General features: G+C 41.2%; 1 protein-coding gene and 1 long non-coding RNA gene across 10 annotated transcripts in view; one reads left to right on the plus strand and one right to left on the minus strand.

The window, feature by feature from the left end:
• Nucleotides 1-24,252, minus strand: part of FOXN3 (forkhead box N3) — a 413,410-nt gene that overhangs the window by 165,027 nt on the left and 224,131 nt on the right. For all 9 annotated transcript variants that reach the window (XM_077123298.1, XM_077123290.1, XM_077123299.1 and 6 more), the window contains one exon: nt 13,346-13,482. In XM_077123298.1, coding sequence (XP_076979413.1) covers nt 13,346-13,482 — 137 coding nt within the window. The remainder of the gene's footprint in view (nt 1-13,345; nt 13,483-24,252) is intronic.
• Nucleotides 12,782-24,252, plus strand: part of LOC143652099 (uncharacterized) — a 38,063-nt gene continuing 26,592 nt past the window's right edge. Inside the window, exon 1 of the long non-coding RNA XR_013160416.1 lies at nt 12,782-13,167. This is a non-coding gene — a long non-coding RNA (uncharacterized LOC143652099). The remainder of the gene's footprint in view (nt 13,168-24,252) is intronic.

Here is a 24,252-nt window from a genome sequence, read left to right on the forward strand (position 1 = left end):
GGGTCAGCCAGAGCTAGCCAAGCATTTCCAAGTTTCACTGCTTCCTCCTTAACAAAATAAAATTAATTGTGTCATTTAATTCATCTTTTGACTTGAATGTTTACCAAAAAAGTATGTTAATTATAATCATTTTTATTTCACAAATATTTATTGAGTTAGTATAATATTAGAGGTTCAGAAAAAAAAAAAAGGCCAATGGTTAAAGAATTATTTTTAAGAACGCTAACAAAATGCATTGCTTTAAAGAATATTTACCAACAAGGACAAAAACAAAAACCAAAACGCATACTCAAATCCGAAAGGCAGTTAACCCTTGTCAATTCTCCACACAGACATATCAAAAAAAAAAATTGCATGTAAGAAACAATCAGATTGAAATGCAAGTGATCAATGAAAGGGAGGGGTAAGGGGTATGGTATGTATGATTTTTTTGGTTTTCTTTTTATTTGTTTTTCTGAATTGATGCAAATTTTCTAAGAAATGATCATGATGATGAATATACAACTATGTGATGATACTGTTAGTTATTGATAATATATCAAGAATGGAATGATCATATGGTAAGAATGTTGGTGTTTGTATGTTGTTATGTTTAATAAATAAATAAGAAACAATTAGAAAGACAGCTGAAGGATGATCACCATTAGTTTCCAGGGATGACACAGTATTTAAAAAGACCTAAAGAAAAAATTTAAAAACCCTAATTAATGCTAATGGTGGACTTCAAAGAAATAGCAAGTTCTTTAATAGTGTAAGCTTGGAATTTATTTCCTTTTTCTCAATTAAATACTCAGTGTAAATAATCCCCCAAATCAAATTCAAATCACAAGTTTGAGGAAACAGTCTGTGATTCTTCCCAACTCTCGGTTTATTTTCCTATTTTATCTAAAACAGAGTGATCCTTACACATGTGTGCATGTGCACACCCACACCCACACCCCTTAGTCACTCCCCTCTCACTCCCCCCAACCACACCTGCATTTATCAATATGGGTCAGAACCCTCAGTCAGCTTCCTCTCCACCCCTCCCCCACCAAGCTCCATCCATCTCCCTCCAACTGTCTTTGTTCCCTCTTCCTCATCCCCACTGTCAAATCTTTACTTCCCAGGGCTGGATCCCTTGCAGTGAGTTCTGAATTGGTCTCCCTTCACCCCCTCTCCCATCTCTTCTGCCTCCATTTTTGCTGAAAGATCTAAACTGCCTTTTAAAAAGTGCTGTATCTTCATGGCTGCATTAGCCACCATAGCCAAAAGGTGGAAACAACCCAAGTGTCCATCAACAGATGCATGGATAAACAGCACGTGGTTTAGCCACAGAATGGAACATCATGCAGCCGAAAATGGAAACGTTCTGACACATACTACATACGCCATGGATGAAACTTGAAATCATTATGCTAAACCAAACACAAAAGGACAAATATTATGATTCCATTTATATGAAATATTTAGAATAAGAATATTTAGGGGCAGAAAGCAGATTAGAATCTAGCAGGGTTGGGAGGGGAGAGGGGTGGAGAGTTAATGCTTAGTCAGAAGAGTTTCTGTTTTGAGTCATGAAAAAGTTTTAGCAATGAAAGGTGGTGATGGTGGCATAACATCGTAAAAGTAATTAATGCCACCGAATTGTACAATGAAAAACGGAAGGAAGGAAGAAAGGGAGGGAGGGAGGGATAGAGGGACACCCACCCAGAAAAAAATAGTGATAGGTCATTTCTCCTTTCCAAGGCTCACCTCTTTGATTCCTAGATGCTGGAGACTGTTTCCATAGAAGAGAGTGACAGCAAGATGCTAAAGTTGGTCACCAAGTAAGGTGGGAAGAGTTCAGGCCCCTGGGTGAGAATAGTGAGGCCAGGCTGGTTTGGGTCCCCACTCAGTCATCTGCAAGCCTTGTGACCTGGGCTCACTGATTACTTCTCTCAGCTTCAGCTGTCTCAGATGTAAAATAGATCAAACCTATCTCATCAGGTTCTTATAAGAATTAAGAGAGCCTGCATATATGAAATCTGTTATACCAAGCCCGGCACGTACTAGTGTTCAATAATCATTTGGTTTTCTGCTTCCCACCAAAAATCCAGAATGGTTTAGGTCCAAAGAAGGGTGGACTAACTAAATTAAAAATTCTTTATAGGTGCCTGGTGCTAAAGGGCTTACTTTCACAGTTCATTTCTTAGCAGTCAAAAATACTGGATGGAAATAGATTTTTGTTTTATTCTACATCAAAGGGTTGTATTAGAGAAACGCAGGTGAGTTATTCTATAACTTTGACTTCAACAGCACTGATGATAGCATACGCCACATCTAAGAGGAAGGGATAAGAGGGAGTGGTGTTACAAAGAGAAACCTCAAAGGACTTCATTAAGAATAAAATTCCATTGCAGTTACATGTGTCCATTAAAGAACTGAGAGGAGGAGCTTCTGAAGTGAGGAATTCTGAGGTAGTCAGTATAGATCAGAATATCTTCAGCTGAACCCAGGGCCTGCAAGCACCACAGATTTGTGAGTTCTGAACACAGATTTTAACATACAAAGAATCAAGAACCTCATCTTTTAACAGGTAGGGAATAACTAGATAACATTTGGGTGACATCTTCTTAAGGGATGAAAGTGAAAACGGTGAGATTTCCAGGGAAAGGAAAGCAACGGCTGGAGCAGGGAGGAGACGGGCTTTGTTCTCATCAAAGAAGAAAAAAAGCTATTGAGTTACTGCCAAGGAGATTCAAACACGGATTATGTCTCTGGTAGAGCAAGAGCGCAACTGAATGTTTTGGCTGGCCTGTCATGAAAACTTTTCCCATTATGATTAGGGAAGGGAGAGCTGGAGTGCCTTACCTTTTAAGCGCTCTGTTCCACAGTGAGGGTACAGAGGAGCAAAGGGAGGCTTCTTTTCAAAGGAATAATGAATGAGACAAAGCTGGAGCAATTTCTGGCCTGCCCCACCATAAACACATTTGCATTTTCAATGGCAGCACAGAGTGCATAGTCCTCTGGCAATATTTGGTGCCTTGGAATCAAAACCCTGGAATTTACAATCTTTCCATCCCAAAGGCGCCTGATGGGCCTCTTAGGTATGGAGAATGACCTGGTCTAAATGCACACCCAGAGCTACCCCAGGGCCTTGGCAGGCAGACTGGGGAGGAGATGGAAAGCCAAATTGCTGAATTACCTTTAGAGGGAAGGAACAGAAAGCTGAGCTTCTCCCTCCCCATCCCTGCATACCTCTCCTTGTGACTGTAAAGGGAAGATGATATTCAATTACTTCCGGCATCCCTGAGCAACTAGGAAAAAATATATTTTGCATTAGTCTCATAATATATGTTTTGTTCTCCGAGAGAAATTATTTGATAAATGTCTCATGAATGGCATCCATATGCAAGATTCTGGTTACAGGACTGGGAGGGAGAGCTCAAAAACGGTCCTGGTCCTCACATATCTTAAATCGAACAGGAACTACAGAACAGAAGGTATTAAAAGACACTTCATAATGCAAAGCCATAGACGCAAGGGCCAAATTGGAATGCATCATGTGCAAAAACAATGATCAAAAGAAAATCTGGCGATGGTGAGTAAGAAGCAATTAAAAGGCACTGAATTTCTGTGGACCAGGCACAAGTGCTAAACATCTGATACATCATCTCACTTGATTTAATCCTTAAAGCACTCCTTTGAGAAAGTATTTTTTTATACCACAAAAGAAATGACTAAGCAGAGGCTCAGAGTTCAGGGATTTGTCCAAGGTAGCACGGTTAGGGAGCAGCCCAGATGAGGTTCTAACCTAAATCTGTCCCACCCCAAAGCCTAAGCTCTGCCTGAGATTTACTGGGATTTGCTCTGGGTCTGCCAGAGCTGGGAGAGAGTCTGAAGATCCTCCAGGGCCAGGGGGTCCAAGGGCAAGTGTGCAGTTGTTGGAGGCTCTGGCTGCACCACAGGCCCTTCTCACAGCTGAGGAGCAGAGGTCCAGGGAGGCAAAAGTACCAGCCTAGCAGCAGCAAAGCTAAATTCAGAAGCACCCGTTTTCTGCTAAGGGGAAGGATTCTGAGGTGTAGGGAGCTAGAGGAAAGCTGGGGGAGCCCCCTTTGCTCTTTGAGACCTTAAGATCTCTATTTCTCTGCTTCCTTACTGCTTCCCCAACTGGGCTCATCCTCCTGAGCATGTCAGGGCTGCTGCGTCTGCCTACAGGACCCGTGTGTGTCCACTCCACGGCAAGTGCAGGCACAGAGGAAAGCAAAGCTGAGCATCTCAGGGCCTGGGAGACAGACCAAAGCCAGGCCAGACTGCCCACAGCCCACTGGCAGACTCTCCTGGAAAGTTTGAAAAGGGGATAAATTGCTCCAGGTCTCAGTTTCACCAAAAGTAGAACACAAAAGGGGAGAAAGATGGCCAGTCAGCAGAAACCGAAAATAAATTTTGCTCTCCTTATAGTTTAAAAGAAAATTCTTTCATGGAGGGAGGAGTGGAAAGAAAGAAGGGAGGAAGGAAAGAAGGAAGGAAAGAAGGAAGCCTAGCTGCTAAAATGCAGTTTATTTTCTCCTCTGAATGTGTTTATTTCATACACTTTTATTCTTGCCAAACAGGATGGGGTGTATGTACTAAGGTGTCAGAGAGGTACGGGTGGAATAAGCAGTTGGTAAACAGACTTTGACCCCAAATTTCCACTTAAAATAGATAAACACACAATGACTATGTCTCAATCTGAACTATAATGATTAACTTTAAGCAACTCTATCTAAAACGATAAAGGCTAAAAAATATGTCTAAGTGGTTTATGGATGTCTTCCCCAGATGACTAAAAAACAAATCAGCAGAAGTTAGCAATTAGTGTGGAAATTTTTATGCTTCCCACACTTTTTCTGCACCTTTCACATATATGGCAGAAGTCTCAGAGATGGTTTGACAAATAATGCAATGTGGATCTTACATAAGAAAAACAAAAGACTAAAAATGTGCTCAGGGTTTTGACCAAAAACATGATTCTACAGAAAAAGGATACCAGCTTGGCTTTTTGGTGGGTGGGTGTTGCCCTCATTAATTCCGTGGATAAACAATAGGAAAGAGGTCTGCAGGATTTGACGGACAGCTTTTGGAAATGATCTTCTGCTTGGCAAAACACTGCAGCGATAATTTTATTCACATGGAAGGAAATGCAAAGAAGTGCCACTAAAACAAGGGAGGTAATTATAGGGCATGAATCAAAAAGCTGGATGACACAGAATGAAGAGTAACTGAATTAGCCCCATTACTGTCTTGAAATCTGGACTTAATTTCAAGAAGAACCTGACCTCTCATTTCCAACTAACAAAGCCATGCATATCTTCCCTAATGTTTTGTTTCCAACATACATTGTGGACTTAGAGAACTACAAACATTGCACTGCATGGCTCTAGTGTTGTGGCAGCTCAACAGACTAAGCTACATCTTAGCAACAGAGTATCTCAAGAGTTGGAAGATCACCTGGTGCAATTCTCTGAGCAATAATTAAATCTCCTTGGACATCCCTGGAATCTGCTTGTCTAGCCTTGACTAACATCCTCAGGGGTAGTTCGTTCTACTTTTATACCTTTCATCCACCCATCCACTATGGATATAAACATTTTCCAAGCTTCAGTGTTAGATGCTATTCCCTTAGAGAGACCTTTCATTTAAACTTTGGCCCAAAGTTTTCTTTCTATAACTTCTACCCACTGGACCCTGAAGATGGGTGGCATGTTGCCCTCCAGAAGATGCTCTTCAGGTCACACAGTCCCGGTTTTTCTTCAGTAAGCCATGGATCTCCTCGTCAGACTGCTTTCCTCCTTCTCTCAAAATGTCCTTCTCATCTGGAAAGAAACCACCTAGTCAGGTTTGAGCCACACTTAGAGTGGGAATTGGTGGCCATCACATCACTTAATCAAATATTTATCCTTTATTAGTATTACCTAAGACATTCAGTACCTCTTCGACAAACAATTCACTGCTGACAAACTTACTTAGAGCAAACTAATCCTTTTGCCCAATCTATCTCACCCAAATTTTTTATGACCAATGGGCTCTAAAGTAATTATATTAACCTTGATTTCTTAACCCCCACCTCCCACTTTTTTACATCCATAAACTCCAGAAGTATTTACTGCAAACAAAAGCTGGAGGAAGGGGAGCCTTAGACATGGTGGTAAGGTTTAATTGTGATGAAAAATTTGCCAGTTTTACACTTGCTATGGAACAAAGAAATCGCTGCCTGTTGTTTCACATTGCACAACCTTGATTCCATGCATTTTTGACAGTTCTTTCATATTTCTAACATACAGATCAATTTCTCTCCCTCTGGGAAGGTGAGGGGTTCTACAAATGTACAGAATGCAGCTCCACCCCACTTTGCAAACCTTTCCTTTTGCCCATTTAGCAGTGCCTCAAAAGCTCACGGTCAGGTTTCTGCCTGGCCTTCAGCTGAGTATTTGGAGAAGCAAATAAATACTAAGCAAATCTGTGAAGACCAGGCCTCTCCTAGGTCTAACAATACCTTAACTTAATTCTAAAGAGGTATGAACGACTCAGAACCTATTTGATAACCACTATTTCCAGAGTTAGATCAACAGAAATCTATTGGTAGTCAGTTTAAAAAGCTCCTAACCTCGGCTATTAGAATATAAGCCCGGGACTGAGAGCAGAGTGCAAAGATGAAAAAATAACTCCAAGGGGCTCTTCAATGTACCTAAGTAAAACAGATATAGTCAACAGGACTGCTTAAACATTCAACTTCTAGAATCAGTGTGAAAATAGAATAGAATTGGATAACCGGGTAGAATATTCATGCGATATGCTTTGTATATAAGTGCTCAAAGATAACAGAGACTGCTTTTCCATTTTAACAAAATAATGTAGGAATGAATGACAAATGTCCACAGACAGCATACCAAAGGCAAAAGACTGACATCAAAAATATTAAAGCCAACTCAGAAAATACCATGGAAGTCAACAGATAATATAATTGGATATGCAAATAGAATGATAGCCAACTACTAGAGTCTCAAAAATTCACACTGTAAATGAGCATTTTTTAAATAAATGTGTGCCCCTCCAATTTTAAACTTTTTCTACTATTAGCCCCTCCAGTTTTTAAAAATGAAATTTATATTTGAAAGTACTATTAGAAAATTTTGTCATTCAATCCCATACACATTTTACCACATTAATTCCGCATACCCTTCTAAACATTTTAGCACAATGAAGACTTATAATTGATTTTTAAAATTTAATATCCTTTTAAAAATTACTCTAAGCATAAGTTGCAATTCAAGCATAATCTCTCAAAATACATAATATCTAACCCTTCATAATTAAATGTACACAAATCAGTGTATTGAATATATGGTGTTTAAACGTCCATCAAATTTTTTGCTTACAAGTAAATAAAAGGAGTATAATAATGATGCAACTAATCTAAATCCACACTCTTTCCTGATGTTTGACTGAATTAAAACTAGCAATGACACAACCATCTGAACAATTAAACTTCGTCACTGAAAGTTACAACTGATTTTACTGTGCGTCTGCCGTTCTTCGCCAACTATTAAATGCACAACACTTTTGAATAACTGGAATGAAAGACATCTTATAAATTTACAAATTATTGGATCTTATCCAAGCAATGAGTAAGCGCTTCTCCGCTATGTGCAAATTCAGCACTTCTGAATAGGGAATTAACAATGTTATGTTAACAAGCTTAACATTCTAAGGATTTTCTAATCTTCTAATTGTCTAAAAGGATGAGCTCCTGCACACCTCACCACCTTCCCTACCTCCTCCCAATGCAAACCCCTGCCTCCCACCTGCCACTTCTAGCCTCACTGCCTCAGCCAAATTTACTTGCCTGGTGAGGAGTAATTGATGATTTCACCAAATTGAATACACAATGACTGCTCTGTACAATAACTATATCCTTAACAGTATTACTCTGCTATGTAGTCATCTAAAAAATTACAAAGAATAAGCTTAAAGTGCATGAATAGGACAACTGGTGGACAAAATAAAACCTTTTGCTGAGTCAGCACTAAGATGAACCATTTTCATTAAGACCCTCAATATATGAAAGGTCAAAATCTTTGGAGAAGCCATTAAGGTATTTTTGCAGCTCATTAAGCTGCCCTGAAGACGCAAAGAGAAAATTTAAAAATGAAATGATTTAAGTTTAAATGTCCCAAATTTTATTTTTTTTAAAAAAAGGTGAGAAAAAAAGAAAGTTTCCTGAAATATTTTGACTCTGCAAACTTTAGACAGTCATCCAGGAAATAAGTCTTTTTTTATGTATCTCCCTACATATATGTATTTCTGTGTCTGCATATATACACCACACGCAGAGGCAGACATTGTTTTGTATATCGTAAGGAATTTTGCTCACAACTTTCTCCCTTCTCCCCCCACCGCCAGGGAAGGGCAGAGTACAGGGGCCAGGAATTGAACCCAGGTCTCTTGTGTGGCAAGCGAGATTTCTACCACTGAATAACCCGTGTTCCCCTCGAGAAATAAATCTTTAGACCTAGACCAACAAATAAAAGTCTTGTGCATTTTTCTAACTTCATACAAGTTAACTTACATCACTTTACACAAAATGTAAAATATGACCTTAATTTTAGAATGACGTTTTAAAAAAAAACAAGTGGAAGGCACATTGGAGAACAAAAGTCCTTCTCACTCAGGATTTCTGGCCATCCAAAGTCCAATCTTGGCCTAACTACCCCATTGATCAGAGGTACTGTAAAATGCAGAGATGTCTTTTCATTTGCCATGGTGGCAAAAACCATACCAGCCCTGGCTCCCTAATTTAATATATTTCATTAAATTTCCATTCTCTGAAAACTAATAATCCAGAAAACTCAAAAAACCACACTGTTTGATTAATTCCAAAATCTGTTCCCCATCCATGTTAAGAGCTGACTGTACTGTTTTTCTGTAAACTGATTTTGGTGTGGTGCCTATACCAGAGCTGATATTACATAAAATCCATATATGTAATGCTTTAAGGCCAATCTGTTGTCATAAACATTGTTATGAGATATCTATTATTTATAGGGCATTTATCTAATACTATAAAGTTTTATGGTCCCTATTATAAAATATCAAAACCACAAAACTCAAGCACACCTAATGGGCAACTAACTCGCTTATTTAGCCAACAACCACTGAGAGCTGTTAGAAAATTGGAATTTCCTATAAGCTGAGTGGCAGTGTAAATTTGAACAGAGTTATAAAATTGGAAGGCAATTTCATAATATCTATCCAAAGCATTAAAACTATGCATATCCTTTAATGAGAAATTCCACGTCTGAGAAGGAAGAGCAGATGAACATACCCGCTAACACAAAAACAGATAATCCTACTTGCCTGAAGGATCTGGGCAGGAAACCCAAATTTATCATGTCTCCTCTTTTCCAGATCTAGAATCTGAAGGCCACATGCCAGAGGCTCCTTGGCAAAGTTTTAGAGTGCCTAAGGAAGCTGATTCAGCTTGGTTGGCCCAGGTTCCTTGAGCTCGGTCATGGGAACCCTACAAAGCCTAACTGGATGCCATTTCACAAAAAGGAGGAAAATTCCAGGAACCGTGGCATCCAAATCACAGTGACATCCCTTATGTGGCTCAGGAGATCTTGCAAAGAATAAGATAAAAGCAAGACTTCCTGATAATGAGCTTTTCAAGGTGCAAAGATAGTTCAGAGTTCCCTCATTCACCCCTCATCCAGCTTCCCTATGGTTAAATTTTACATTACCAGGGTACATTTTTGACAGTCAAGGGACCAACACTGGCACATTAACTAAGACTCCATAGTTTATTCAGATTTCACTCATTCTTCCCTGGTATCCTCTTTCTATTCCAGAATCCCATTCAGGGTCCCACATTGCATTTAGTCATCATGTCTCTTTAGGTTCCTTTTGGTTACAGTTTCCCAGACCTCCCTTGTTTTTGACGACTCTGGTAGTTTTAAGGATGACTGGCCTGATATTTTGCAGAATGTCCCTCACTTGGGATTGGTCTGATGTTTTTCTCATGATTAGACAGGGGTTATGGGTTTGGGGGAGGAGGCCACACAGGTATAGTGCCGTTCTCACCATATCAATCAAGGGTACATGAAATCAACGTGACTCAAATCACCGCTGATGTTCTCCTTGATCACCTGGCTGAGGTGGTGTTTTTCAGGTCTCTTCACTGTCAAGTTACTTTTCTCCCCCCTTTCTATGCTTTACTCTTCGGAAGGAGGTCTATGTAGGACCCACACTTAAGGAGTAGGGTGTCATGCTCTACCCCCTTAAGAACTGAGTATCTACGTAAGTTATTTGGGATTATTCTGCACTGGAGATTCAGCTCTTCTCCCTTATTAAGTTATTTATTCCATCATTCATTTATATCATTGTGGGCCCATAGATATTTCTTTTTCTATTTTGAGTTCTAATCCAAAACTATGTTCTTTATTAACATAGCTGCTTAAATTGTCCCAGCTTTGGCCACTGGGGGCTCTTTCACACTGGCCCCTGGGTCCCTTTGACATCCTCCCCAGAATTTCGTTTTTTGGAACAGTACTTTACTTTATGCTTCTCCAGACTTCTTTCTACCAGCAAAGTGCTTACTGATATCACCAAACTTTGCATTTTAACTTAAAACAATGAACAAATTCGGTATCAAAAGAGGAATGTGTAGGGGAATACCCTAACAAACTTCCAAAAGGGCATGTTAGAAAACAGAGGCATGAGTCTACACCTCACAATATTCAGCATTACATTTGGACACGAACAAGGTATTGGGGCAGGGTTTTCCAAAGCCTCCTTTTCTCTGCCAAGTTTTCAGCCGCTTGTAGCTGGGATGGGGATGCTTTTTGCCAAGCACACCTGCAAGTACTAGCAATAACCACCCATCCAGTGTAATCACCATCTTCTTCAGTATGCTAAGTACCAGCTCCATGAAAGCCCAGCACTCCCCAGGTGCCCCACACAACAACCCTGCGAAGGGCTGACAGGGGATCCCAGCACCCCAGCAGACATAGTTACATAATAATCAGGTCAGTGTTTTTGGTCCCTATTTAACAACTCACTGTGTACCAAGTCCATTTTCCCATAGTGGCCCAAAGGCTTAGAACTGAAGTGCATATCACATCGTCATAAGCCACACAAATACTGTACAATCCTTATAGTACTTAGAACACTTGGTGCAATTTCACACACTAGAGAATACTAAAGTAAACTCTTAAGCTTTCAGATGAAGCGAATGTAGTCCCCAGGACAGAGAAAGCAACTTGTTCTCACACAGTTAAGACACAGAAGAGGCAGTACTAGAATCTGATACGTCAACTCACTCCTCATCTAGTGACCTTCATAGAGGTGAAATCTAAGTGACCACATGGGGAGAAATGTTCACTTATTTTTTTTTTTTTACCTTGGCCAACTGGGAGAAAGGGCTAGAGATGCCAGGACAGGATTTTAAGTGTTCGCTTTGAAATGATTTTATTACAAAAGCTCTGATTTGTCTGCATCTTTATGCCTATATTAAAAGTCAAATGAACTCAATAAGCTCAGGCCAGCTCAAAACGTCTCTCTTGCAAACCCCAGAGACCCACTATAATCCTTCAAATTATTAAATAATTACTGTTTCCCTTGGGGTCATATTTGGCAACAAAATACTGGTCTAAATGAACCAATGATATGATCCAGTGAGTAGTATGTATATTCTCATCTTCCTAGAAGCAAAAGAATAGGAAATACTTCTGTGGTTCTGACAGGGGAGGAAAGTGAAGAGTATTCTGTGGGGTCTGGAGGATGGAAGGAGTAGAATGTCAAAGGAATAGGACAATCATGGAAATGTTCCAATAATTAGTGGTACCTTCTCCCCACCCAACCCTGTATATCAGCCATTCTTGACCTCCAGTCCCAGTTCCCTTCCATTTCAGGGGTGGGTACAGCCACAAGGAGAAAACCAAGCATATGGCTCTGTCCTTCTGGACAGTTCCAGAATGCTGGCGCGGCAGCTCTGGAAAATGCCACTCTATCTCCTAAAGCAATATGACCTCAAGTTGTCATTTTCAATAAAATGTGCTTCCATGATTTTTACGAACACAGACAAAAGCTAGTACAACCTTTTTTTAAAAAAACCTTTCAAGCCAACTGTAGTTGCTATGTAGGGTTATTTGTTTCTAAGGCAACAGCGTATATCTAAGTACTAATGGCCTGTCCTTTTGCCAGGCAACAAACAGCCTTGTGATGCAACTGCACCTGTCTCGGTTACATGTTACTATGGAGATGCTCCAGTTACCATGGCTACCATCACGCTAATCGCCTAGCAAACACAGACATACAGCAGTCTTCTCAGAGAGCCCAGCTGTTCGTCCCCATCTCTTGCTGAAGACTGACTGTCTACGCCTGTGATGGAATGCTTCTCACTGAGATGCACAAGAACTTCATTAATGTGATTCCCAAAGATCGCTTTGTGTTCTCTCCTGCAGAACAAACATCAGACTAGGAAAAGCGTCTGCAAAGAAGAGGGCTGTAAAACCACTGAAGTCTATTTATGCATTCACGCCATTCCCACCTGACAACAGAGGCAGACATAGGATAATTTATCTTAGGTGGGTCATTACAATAAAAACATTGCCATACATTTTTTAAGTTTATTTTTAAACACACCCAAATGTTACATACAGATAAAATCCACTTTAAAATTTGGCCATGGGTTATATGGCTATCTTTTGGAATCCAACACCAATAGGCTTTTTAAAAAAGTGACCGACTACTTACCCCACACCCCACCCCTTTTCTCCAAACCCACAACCTCACTGTCTCAAGACAAATAGGCATGGGAAGAGAGAAGAAAATTTCCATTGGTCTCTGCTGTTCTCCTTGAAGGGGCAAGCAGCAAGTAACCACAACAAAGCGGTCACTCAGGAACACGGTCCACCTGGAGACTGGGAATGACAACAACTGAGGGCGTCTTTGGTGAACACTTGTAGAAACACCCAGGTCAGAGGATTCCAAGATGGAATCTCTTGCTTGACTCATTTCTGGGCTTTTCACCGAGCAAGACGCGGCCCACCGCAATGTGAAAGCTGCCGACTTTTCTTTGTGGATGTTTCCACCCCGGAAGGTAACAGCCCACCCATGACGAAGCCTTCTAGCCTTCTGGAAACGCATTCTTCCACAGCAGCGGACGCGGTAGGTTAACAGGAAATGCAACCTGAGTAGACCTCCCGATAATGCTTCATTTCTTTCTCATTTATCTGCAGTTACATTTTAAATCTTGTAGAGCCTATTAAATTAGCTTCAGTACCTCTCTCTGCCAAAATAATGCAATTTTAATAGACCAGGAAAAAAACAAGTCTGAATTGCTTACCTTTGATATGCCTGAGGAGACGTGGGAGGTGTGTTGAACACATGTGAGTATGGGTGATAAGGTGTCTTTTTCAAAGCCTGAATTAGATTTTGTCTATACTCTGGGTCTATGCACCATAACGACCCTTTCCCAATACTCTGCAAAGAAAATTAAAATATAAAAGTAAGTATTGTGTATTTTATAAAATATTAAAGTAAGTGTGGACATGGATGTATATATAGCTATTATAATAGTTACTTATTTTTAAAAGCCTTACACTTATATGTTGACTGTTTACCAGCCTTAAGTATGGTACTTTGACAACAGAACACCATAAAACACATTTCAATCCTACTCATATTAAGTTTGATAGACAAAATGAGCATGTGATTACCAGGTTATACTGATACAATAACAATTTCCATATCCTAACTACTAAAAAAATTCAGAATTCTTTATTTTTCAATGTCAACTTTGCAAAATAAATGTATTCTTTTCTAAAAACTGATTTTAAATTTGCCAGATTTCAAATGTTGAAAGAAAACACAAGGGGGGGGGGGGATGGCTAAGGCACAGTCACAACTCCTTCTCTGCTCTAAAAATAAAAGACTTCTGTTTTGAAACCATATCTTGGTACATCAGTACCATTTTACAAAAACGGAAAAGTAATCCACTTGTTTTTTCCGACTTAGTTATAAAAGAACAACATTTAAGCTTAGGATGGAATTCTGTAATCACCCTCCCCAAGAAACAAAAGAACTCGGGCAGCCACGGTAAACCTAAGCCAGAATTCAATATTTATTTTTCGGATTCCTCAGTTTGCAGCAATCTGCTCCAGCTCCAACGAGTTGAATCTTTAGAAGTCAATCTAAACCATGAAAATGTTCTCCAGCCAGTCCATTGAGAGGGACAGGCTGGTTCTGAGGTCAATCTTTGGTTGGAGGCTTTTCATCTATGAGCATTTTATTAAAAAAACAAAACTAAACTCCAAGTCTTTCCTCAGAGGCCTGCTGGAACTGGCAGCCAGCCGACGGGCAGTCACCGCTGCCACTGCATGCTTTCCAGTGACCAAATGTACCCAACTGTTTGATAAGGGTCATTTGTAAATATTTACTGATTTGGAGAGAAAAGAAGTTAAATTACACTAACCCGTGCCCACCCCATGCTTTCAGCCAACAGACTCCCTTATTTTCAGAACTATTGTGCTACAGGAAGACTGACGTGCCCTCCTACATTTAGAAAGCAAGAAACAAAACTGGTTAACTTGGTGGGGGTGGGGGGTGGTCCAAAAAAAAAAAATCACTCTGGAAGACTAAAAATACTTAACCCGTAAAATTTAGAGACACATTTTTAAAAACATGTATTTTAGTCATCATTTCATCAAATGGTATACGGACAAATCTTATTCTCAGAGCCCATTAAAATATTTGGATTTACGATCAACAATATCAGCTAGCAGCACAACTGGAATTAACTCTTGCTAGTCTTCTGAGATTTGAACTGCTCAAGGCCACAGGTCACTGGCCAGAACCTCCTGACCAGAGAAAGAGGTCTGGGTCAGGACGAGTCTTTCTGTGCCAAACATCAAAGCTCCCAGTTGCATCACTGGGATGTTTAAAGAAAATTCTATATCCACACGTGGCCCTTCCTTTCAAGCCCACAATAGTTCAGAGAGGTTGTTAAGACCTTCCAAGTAAAGCAAGCAGACAAGAAGATAATCCAGCCAGGAAGCCCAGGCCTTATCTTTGGAAACGAGCTGTGTAGCACACTTTTTAGGGGCACACCAATAACTAAGGGGGAGTGAAGAGGTATGCAAGTGGAGGGGGTGACTGGTTACCATCATATTTAAATAACATAAAATAAACTATGAAAGCCACTTGGCTTCTTAACAACAGGGTGCTGGCTTGACCCCATCATAGGTCCTTGTGGGAAGCCAGTCGGACCAGCCCTTCTGATCCGCTTGAACACAAGGCTCCATACCAGCAACAGAGGTCTGAGCTACATGGATGGACCACGGCCCTATACGCAACCCAAATGTTTCTGCAATGAGGTTATCCCAGTCCTGGGAACCTACCAGCTTTTGTTTTCATCAAGGTGGCTTTGAGGGTGCGGTTGCTTAATCTTACATGGCAAAGAAATGTAGGACAACTGACCCTCTTAGGGAAATAACAATACGCTGCGAATGTGGTTTCTCCTAATCCTGACCTAAGAATCTTGTTTATTATGCTATACTGCTATTTGCAAAAACCAGACTGAGTTAATCTGCAGGGCTGAACAGAGCATTTCATAAGGTAGCAGATTTGGGTGCAGGAAGGCGGGGTGGGGGGGCAGGTCTGGTAAGAACTAGAGCTTCGAGCCTGTGTGGAGCTTTCCTGTTTGGCTTCATGCAATCTGTGATGCCAAAGGAAGTCGTGGCTTCCCATTGGTAAAACCTGTACCCTCAGAGATTGGTGCAAAGCCCAGGCACGATGCTATGCACACAGGACAGGGCCTGGTACCAAAAGGTACCCAACTGATGGTAACAGCATGATCTCCTTTCTTGTGCAAGATACGGAATGGAGCTGGCTGTTCACTGACTTTCATCTAATCAAACCTGATTTTGTCAAATCTGTCCATTAGAAACATACAGCAGTAGAGGGAGGGGCCTCTAGCAAAGTGACATGACCAGGCGAAGAAGAAAAGGACAGCCCACCCATGTGTGCTGCTGGTCCTGGCTTGGCTTTTCTGCCTTCTCAGGTCCACTTTTATTATCTTCAGTTCCCCCATCTGCTTTCTATGCACCCTTCACCCCATAACTTATCCCTTGCTGGAGGAACCCATATTGCAAACACACAACAACCTAACACCTAGAAGCTTCCTTCTGCTCAAGTCTTTGCACAGAGATCATGGAGGTGAAGATTAATTCCAAACTTGGTCAGTGCAGGTGACCATCTCACAATATTCACTAACTGGAGAAATTTTCCCAGGCTTTGGATCCAAAGAAATGGTTTATACCTTAATCAGTTCTGCGTTTACAAAGAAATGTCTAGAATTGTTGATAGTTTTTACAGAACAAAGACTAATTTCAATAGATCCTGAACTTTAAATTACTGGCATTCCAAAGAGAAAAAGACCAAAAAAAAAAAAAAAAAAAATCTCCAGGACACACCCAAGGGGACACTGTTGGTCTGTCCACTGATTTTACAGTGGACAGCTCTCTGCCAAGTTTGGAAGGCGCATGAATGAAATTTCGTTCCATTTTCAAGCATTTTCCTTGGTTTCATGTACTAGTTCAGAATAATAAAAAGGTTTACTTGAAAACCTCTACAATGGAAATATGCAGAGGATAGAAAGCTCAAGTTTCTAAGGCCAGGAAAAATCACATTTAATGCCCCTATCAGGGGAGAGAAGGATGTAAATTGATTACAGTTGTGTAATAAGTTTGAGAGGCACAGCTTTTAGAGAAATATCTGCATCTTACCCAAAGACAAGAATACGGATGTCTTTCTACAGAAATAAATGTGAGGGATATACACCAGCAAATGTTAAAAGAATCCGAAAGAAGAATAAGATCTTCATGTATAAACACATTTTTGTCCATATACAGATTTTGTCTATATACATAATACACACTAGAGAAAACTAATGTGAAATAGTAAAGGGGAGAATGAGTCAAAAAGTATGGATGAGGACAACTTTTGTTTTTAATTAAAATAGCACCTGGGGAATAACAGACAATATCCTGTTAGTATTTTTTTTAAAAAATCAATACAGACAAGAGCTTATATTGTAGAAAGTGACTGGTGAGAAAGGTTAAAAGAAAAAAAAGATAAGCATAATGAGTAAAATAAATCTCACTTCTACAGATAACTTTCTTTTTTCTGAGGAGCCTAGATTGAGTGACAGTCTCCAAACTTTGGACCTGTTCTGCAGCCCTTATATCAAGTTTTCATGTTGGACTCCCTTCACTAGAGTTCCTAGAGGACAAATAACATATTTTAAATTGTGGTTATGATACACCAGTGGGTCATGAAATCGTTTAATGGGTCACAACCAAAACTGGTTTAATGGGATTACATGGAACAGAACTGAACTGAAAAGAACCAAACAGAATAGAACAGATCAGAAGAAATGAGAGATCAGAAGAGATAATATCTAGAGTAATGTTTTGTGAAATTGGTATGTATCTATGTATATATATGTTGTATATATTGGATCACAGGGTAAATTGTACTTCTTACTGAGAATCTGGGCCAAAAAATATTTGGTAAATACTGGTCCAAGGCAATGGTTTCCAATTTTTTTCTTTCTCACCACTTCTGAGGGATAGAGCCCAATTCTGGTCCTAATGGAGGACCCACGAGGACTCCTTCAACTTGATAATCAAGATGGGGGAGATGCATCCCTCCCCATGTTTGGGGAGTGGGGTCAATGAGGCAGGGCATGTATCAAAGTGGAGAGGGAGAGAGAGGTATGTTCTTAGTGAACTTGAAACAATCCCTTTTGATGCTTCTGATATTCCATTTCAGAGAGTCTTTCCAACCCCATTCACCCACATTCATTCATTCATTCATATGGTACATACAGCATGCCAGGGATAGGGGTGGGGGATGGGATACATTAGTGAATACCCAAGAATACAAAAAGTGACCACATTCATGGAGGGGAGGAAGACTGTAATTGAAGAAAAAAAGAAATCAGCAAGATCATGACCAACTGGAACATATGCTATGAAGGAAATAAAAAGAGCAATGGGCTTGAGGAGGAACATGCAGCTGAGTGATGAATGCATGGGCTGGAAGTGCAATGGAACCAGTAGGGATCTGCCATGAGCTGATGTCACAGTCCAGGCCAGAGATGACCACGGGCTTTTGGCTCCGGCAGCAGGAGTGGAGAAAGAGAAAGGAAGACAGCTTCAAGATATATTTTGGAGAACAGGACACAATGATGGATTAGAAGTGACAGGTAAACAGAAGAGAAAAATGTGGGTTTGGTTTGAGCAACTATCTAGGTTGAAGACAGGGAGAAGGGAAAATCTAGAGCTCATTTGAACATATGACCTCTGAGGTGTCTATGTATGAAGCATCAGTGATTAAGGTACTTCAAAGAACTGAACAGAAACCACCTCTCTTCCCTTTGCTATAGCCTCAATAACCCCAACTGGGCTGGGCTGAAACTATTATATGTACCCCAGAAAAGCCATGCTCTTTTAATCCTAATCCAATCTTATGGGACAGACCTATTGCCTGGCTGGGACCTTTTGATTAGGTTGTTTTCATGGAGATGTGACCCACCTAATTGTGGGTGGGACCTTTTGATTAGATGGAGATGTGGCCCAACCCATTCAAGATAAGTCTTAATTAGTTTACAAGAATCCTTTAAAGAGCTCACTGAGAGAGAAAGAGCTCAGAGTTGATACTAGACATGGAGGGTTCAAGATGCAGAAGGAGGACACCCCAGGGGGAGGTAGAGAGACTCACAGGAGTTGAGAGAGTCGTCTGAAACCAGAAGCCAGTAGAGAAGGACAGCAGTTGCCCTGTGCCTTCCCATGTGACAGAGAAACCAGGGTCATGACTGGCATTTCTGGAATGATAGTATCCTCTTACTGATGCCTTAATTTGGACATTTTCATGGTCTTACAACTGTAAATTGGTAATGTAATAAATTCCCTTCATAAAAGTCATCCAAAGACACACCAGAATCAGCAAAGCCAAGAGAACAGACCGAGCCCTGGGGAAGCCACTGAAAAGAAGGCCAGCAGATCTCGCCATGTGCCTTTCCAGCTGAGAAAGAAACCCTCAACATCATCGGCCTTCTCAAACCAAGGTATACTGCATTCTGGCAGCTTTCAACCTAGAACAGGGAACTGCACACAGATGCACAGATTAAAGCCTGCAGTTCGAAAACACTGGTTCAAGTCTAAATTGGGCGCAGAGTGGAGCTGTGACTTGCTCAAAGTCACATAGCCAGTGTAGCCCCAGAACTATGTCACCTGCCTCACAGGTTCTTTCCTCTGCTCCTTATTAAACACTTTCCCCCTGTGGCTGCCCTTTACTGTGGGTCTATTTTTCTGGAAGCTGGGTGAGGCCAGGAGCCATGCCTACTTGCTTTTTCAGCTTCCTGGGACAGACAGTAGTAAATTGATGAGGATGGTTGAGCAAATGGAATGAAAGTAAATACTTTTGTGCAATCTACATTCATCACTTCTTCCTGGAACTATGAAGTCCACTCACTGGTGAACAAAAGACAACTGCAGTTTTATAAAGTGGGAGCTCTAGGGTTAGCAATTATCATTGAGTTGCTAGTCTGCCCAATACACAAGAAGTTTTCCAGGATCTGGAAAGCAGGCTTAGTCTTCTCCTGGAAAGAAAAACCTGGAAACAGTCTATGCGTATGTCATTTTGGAGATACTGGTGCAGGTCCCGCCACCACTACCACCACCCATAAGAACTGCCTCCCTGCCTCCCCCTCACTGCTGGTTCTTCCTCTTCTGTGGACTCAGCTTTTCCTTAGACTCCTTCAGGACTCAGCTGGACTGAAAGGGGGAGGGAGGGAGAAAGGGGGAGGAAAGGGAGGGAAGCAGGACAGTGCTGGGGGAGGGGGTGAAAGGAATGTGGGTGCTGGGAAGAAGGGAGGGGGTGGAAGGGGATCAGGGAGCAAGAAGGAAGAGGTGAGGGTGCTGGGGGAAAGGCAGCAGGTGCTGATATTCACAGATCACAAGTTCCCCCATTCCCCCAAAACTCATCCTCAGCCTTTCCGGCCCCCGCCCAGACAAGGCCACAGAGGCAACAGCAGAGGAAAAGAGATGAGCCCTGTGGGGAGGGGGGAGTTAACGAGGGCCCCCTTCCCAGGCCTCTGAGGCCGGCTGTCCTGTGGACCTAGGCAATATACCCACAGCTCTCAGGGCGGCCCCTCAGCCCCCGCCAGGCCCGCCCGCTGTGCTCTCTAAGGACTGGGCTCTCCCTACTGCACCTCCTAGACCTCTCCACCAAGCCCCTGTAAGGGTCTCCGCCCTCAGACGCCTTTCAAGATGGCAAGTGGCAGGTACTATAAACTAATTCACACCAAGGGGACAGAGGCGAGTCCCACACTCACCCAGTAAGCATTCCTGAAGGCATCCCCACGTGTGGGTCCAAGCAACAAGGGGAATGGCCTGCTTGGTTCCTGTCTACACTGCTTACTTGCCACCTTCAAAAGGCACGCTGGGGCTTAAATGCAATAACGGATACAAAGCACTAACAGCAGACCCAGTCTGTGAGAGGCATTTATTAACCTTAATTCTCCTCTCTGCCAAAGGAAGTCCCAGCAGAAGTTGAGTGACTCTGGAAAAAAGTAAATAGAGAAAAATTATCCTAACAATGGGTTGACATCATAGAATATTCTCCTCATCTTCAAGACACACAAGGGAGAACCAGAACAAAATGGTGAGCAGTGAGTGCTTCCAAAAGGGCAGTTTTACTCTGAAATCCTATAATCAATTGTCTAAAATCATTGGGGGTAATTTTTTTTATTACAGAAGTCTTGAGAAAATGATCTGAAGAACTAGATCAAGTTCAATACAAAAGTGTTGAGAAAATGATCAAGTGGATGAAAGAGGGAAGAAGAGATTATGAAGAATTTTTTTCTAGATATATCATTGTTCATTTCCCATAGTAAGACAGACAAACTGCTCCAGGAGTGAAAGACTGAAGGAAAAAAAAGTCACATCCAACACTCAGATTATCCCAACACATACACACACATATCCTCTCACACACATCTACCCCTATTCTTCAAGTCAGAAGGCCAAACAACTGTCATCTTTAAAATCACTGTTTTTATCCAACTAAATCTCAGGAGTTGCCCAAATTAGTTTCACCAATTTGTCCTCAGTGGGCTGTTAGTAAATAAAGGTTAGCTACTTCTCCTTGTCTGCAGCCTCATAGGAGTATGCAGGCAGGATCAGAAAGGATACAGGACACAGAGGGGTTATAAAAATCCCAGTCACTCTCAGAAAACACAAGAAGTAAAAAAAGCTGGTCATTTTATATACTTCTGTATCAGCCATGCTATCTCACTTCGGAGTTGAACCATTCAAATGAATTCAAGAAATTGTGTGGCATCAAACCATGCACCCAGAATACAAGGGATAGATAAATTCTACATGACCATTTAACTGCTAATAACTTTATCATGGAAACAAAATTATGCAAATTTAACAGGTTTTATTTGTCACCTGATATGAAACAGGAACATACAACATCAGCGTAATTAAGTTGTCCTGAATGTGGATAAATTCCTTTTTTTAATCCAATGTATCACACCCACAATCTTAAAGTTAAAATTGCATAAGCACATGAAAAAGACATACATGGTAGAATAAAAGACATATTATTAAACTGCCTGTTCATGATTTTTTTTTTTTAAGAAGGCAAATTGACCTAAAACTAGCAGACATGAGTGGAGGTAAAATTCACGATAAATTACAAATACATAAATAAAACCCCGATATTTTTAAAGTTCAGGTCTCAGTAAAGGGCTTGAAAACCACATTCTATGAAGCAGAGGAGGGGAAAAAAAGATGACAGCCAGCTCTAGTCCTGGACTGAACTTTCCAGTGCCACTACTTTCTTTAGGGTGATTCAAATATGTTGCAAATTAATATTAACGTGGTAATATCTTATGGAGGGCGATAAGGGCACATACAAGTTTAGAATACAGAGATGCCCTTGGTTGGGTTACAATTGGCCCACCTCATGCGACTTTATCTTCTGGTTGTCAAGAGTTACTCATCTATTTTTAAGTGTTCCAATATGATCTCATCTGATCGACACATATAATCAGGTCACCTTATTTCCATAACTAAAAGTTCATGTTAAATGTACCTGGCCAGATAAAAGTTATGGCTATAGGGCGTACGTACTGGGCCAGAGAATGTAACAGTTACGGTCTTTGGTTTTTAAAAACATGATCATAAAGACCCTCTTCTCTCAGTAAAACATGCATACTTGGCTCTTTGTCTTTAGGGAATGGCCATGGGCCATGGGACCAGTTACCACTCTCTCCTGGGGGTCCATGAGGGACCCTACTGGAAGGTTCTGGGTTGCGAGTCCAGCTTTTGGCCCTAGCAACTGGTGTGTCCAACTCAGTTCTATTTAGGGAGAAGCTGCCTGTACAATACCTCTAAATTCCAATGGCAAACAAGACCCTTTGCAGATGGGAAAGACGCCTGATAAACTTGGAATGATCTCTGACCCAGGTGGGAGAAGCTGTAAGCACTCAATATCACTGTAAGCACTACATTCAAGACATGAACAAGGCATCTTGGGATCAGAGGAGGAGCCCAAGTTTGTGGGGAGGGGAAAGGGGGTGAGCCAAGTATTCGCATAGTTTTCCCACAACTTGGTGGGTTTTGATGACAACTGATGCACATCACCCGGCAAGGCGACAGTCAAAACCGAGCTCAGGTCACTACAGGGATTCACCCAGGCTGTAAGTCAAGTCACCTAGGAGACCTCCTGTGGGATGAAGGACATACCTGTTTCTGGATACTTCTCAGCTCACCTGAGAACTCCTTGCAACCTGAGGCATCACAATACAGACAACAATCCTCCAGAAAGTCAACCAGAGGCCCGTGCAGTTGATATAGAACCGACAACTCCACAGGGTGATCTCGTGGTGAAAAGAAGTCCATCATGGAGGAGCTCTGCCAAGAGCTCAGTTACCTGATGGCATGCATGGGGGAGTAAATCCCCAGCTTAACAAGCACCGGGCACAGCATGCAATCACCCTGGCAGTGTCAAAGCACTCTCTGGCCCCCATTTTTTCAGTCCTGACCTTCATCCCAGAAATGGCTCCTAAGCCAGTAGTCTCCCTCTCTGCAGGGGGGAGAGGAAGCACAGAAGAGTGAAGTATATTGCTCAGGTGCACACACAAGGATAAGAACCAACCACGCATTAGTACACACTTCCATTATTGACTAAAGGTTTCCCAAAAAGGCAGGCTTTTGAGTATCTGTGCAAATTTTAACCACAAGAAATTTTCCATTTTTTCAGTATATTCCTGCCACCTGGCCTAAATGACAGTCCAACTTGGAACTCAGGGTATACACAAACACCTCTCCTCATAATGGCAGAAGTAGTAGTAGCAGCTGGAAGCAGTACCATTAATTAAGAACTGACCAAATGCCAAGTGCCATCATCTCATTCAATTCTCCCAACAAATCTACTGAGGTAGGTAGTATTACCCCACAGATAAGGAAATAGAGGCTCTGGCTACCGAACTTGTCTAGGTTCAAATGCATACAGTTTGACTCAGGCTCCTGTAAGCCTGTAGCTGGCTGTAAGGAAAACCCACATCACACATTTTCAAGGCAGATATGAAGAATTTTTGACATGCGCATCCTCAAACGAAATCATGCCCACAAATGCGTTCTCATGTTTGTGAAGACAAGTACATACACACACACATGCACACATCTTTTTGGGAGGAAAACTCATTTAAGCATTCCCTCTGGATAAAAATTAAAGCCAAAAGTTATCACTGTCATCATTATTACAATTTTACATCTGTGTTGCAACCACATTGCCAGGTGAGCAACAAGTTTCAAAGGGTGATCAAATCCCTCAGGTGGTCCTAAAGAAGATGTTGAAGGAACATTTGAGAGGCTGAAGGAACCTGAGATTATTAAGCAGCTTTATAAAGAAGAAAACTGGTAAGGTGGCTTGTCCTACAGCACAGTCAACAAGAGGCAAAGCGGGACTCAAACCTAGGTCTTTTGTCTGTCTTACAAAAAAAAATCTGAATTGATTACCCTAGAATTTCACTCTTGAACTCTACACACCACAATATGTGCACAATAATTTCCTTACAATTTCTCCAAATCAGCCATCGAGCAGGAAAAAAAAACTGTCAGCAATATTTTCATAGTAATATCTTGAAAGAACACAAGTCATCTTCTTATAAAATGA

The sequence above is a fragment of the Tamandua tetradactyla genome, chromosome 12, assembly GCF_023851605.1.
Source record: "Tamandua tetradactyla isolate mTamTet1 chromosome 12, mTamTet1.pri, whole genome shotgun sequence".
Classification (NCBI taxonomy): Eukaryota; Metazoa; Chordata; class Mammalia; order Pilosa; family Myrmecophagidae; genus Tamandua; species Tamandua tetradactyla.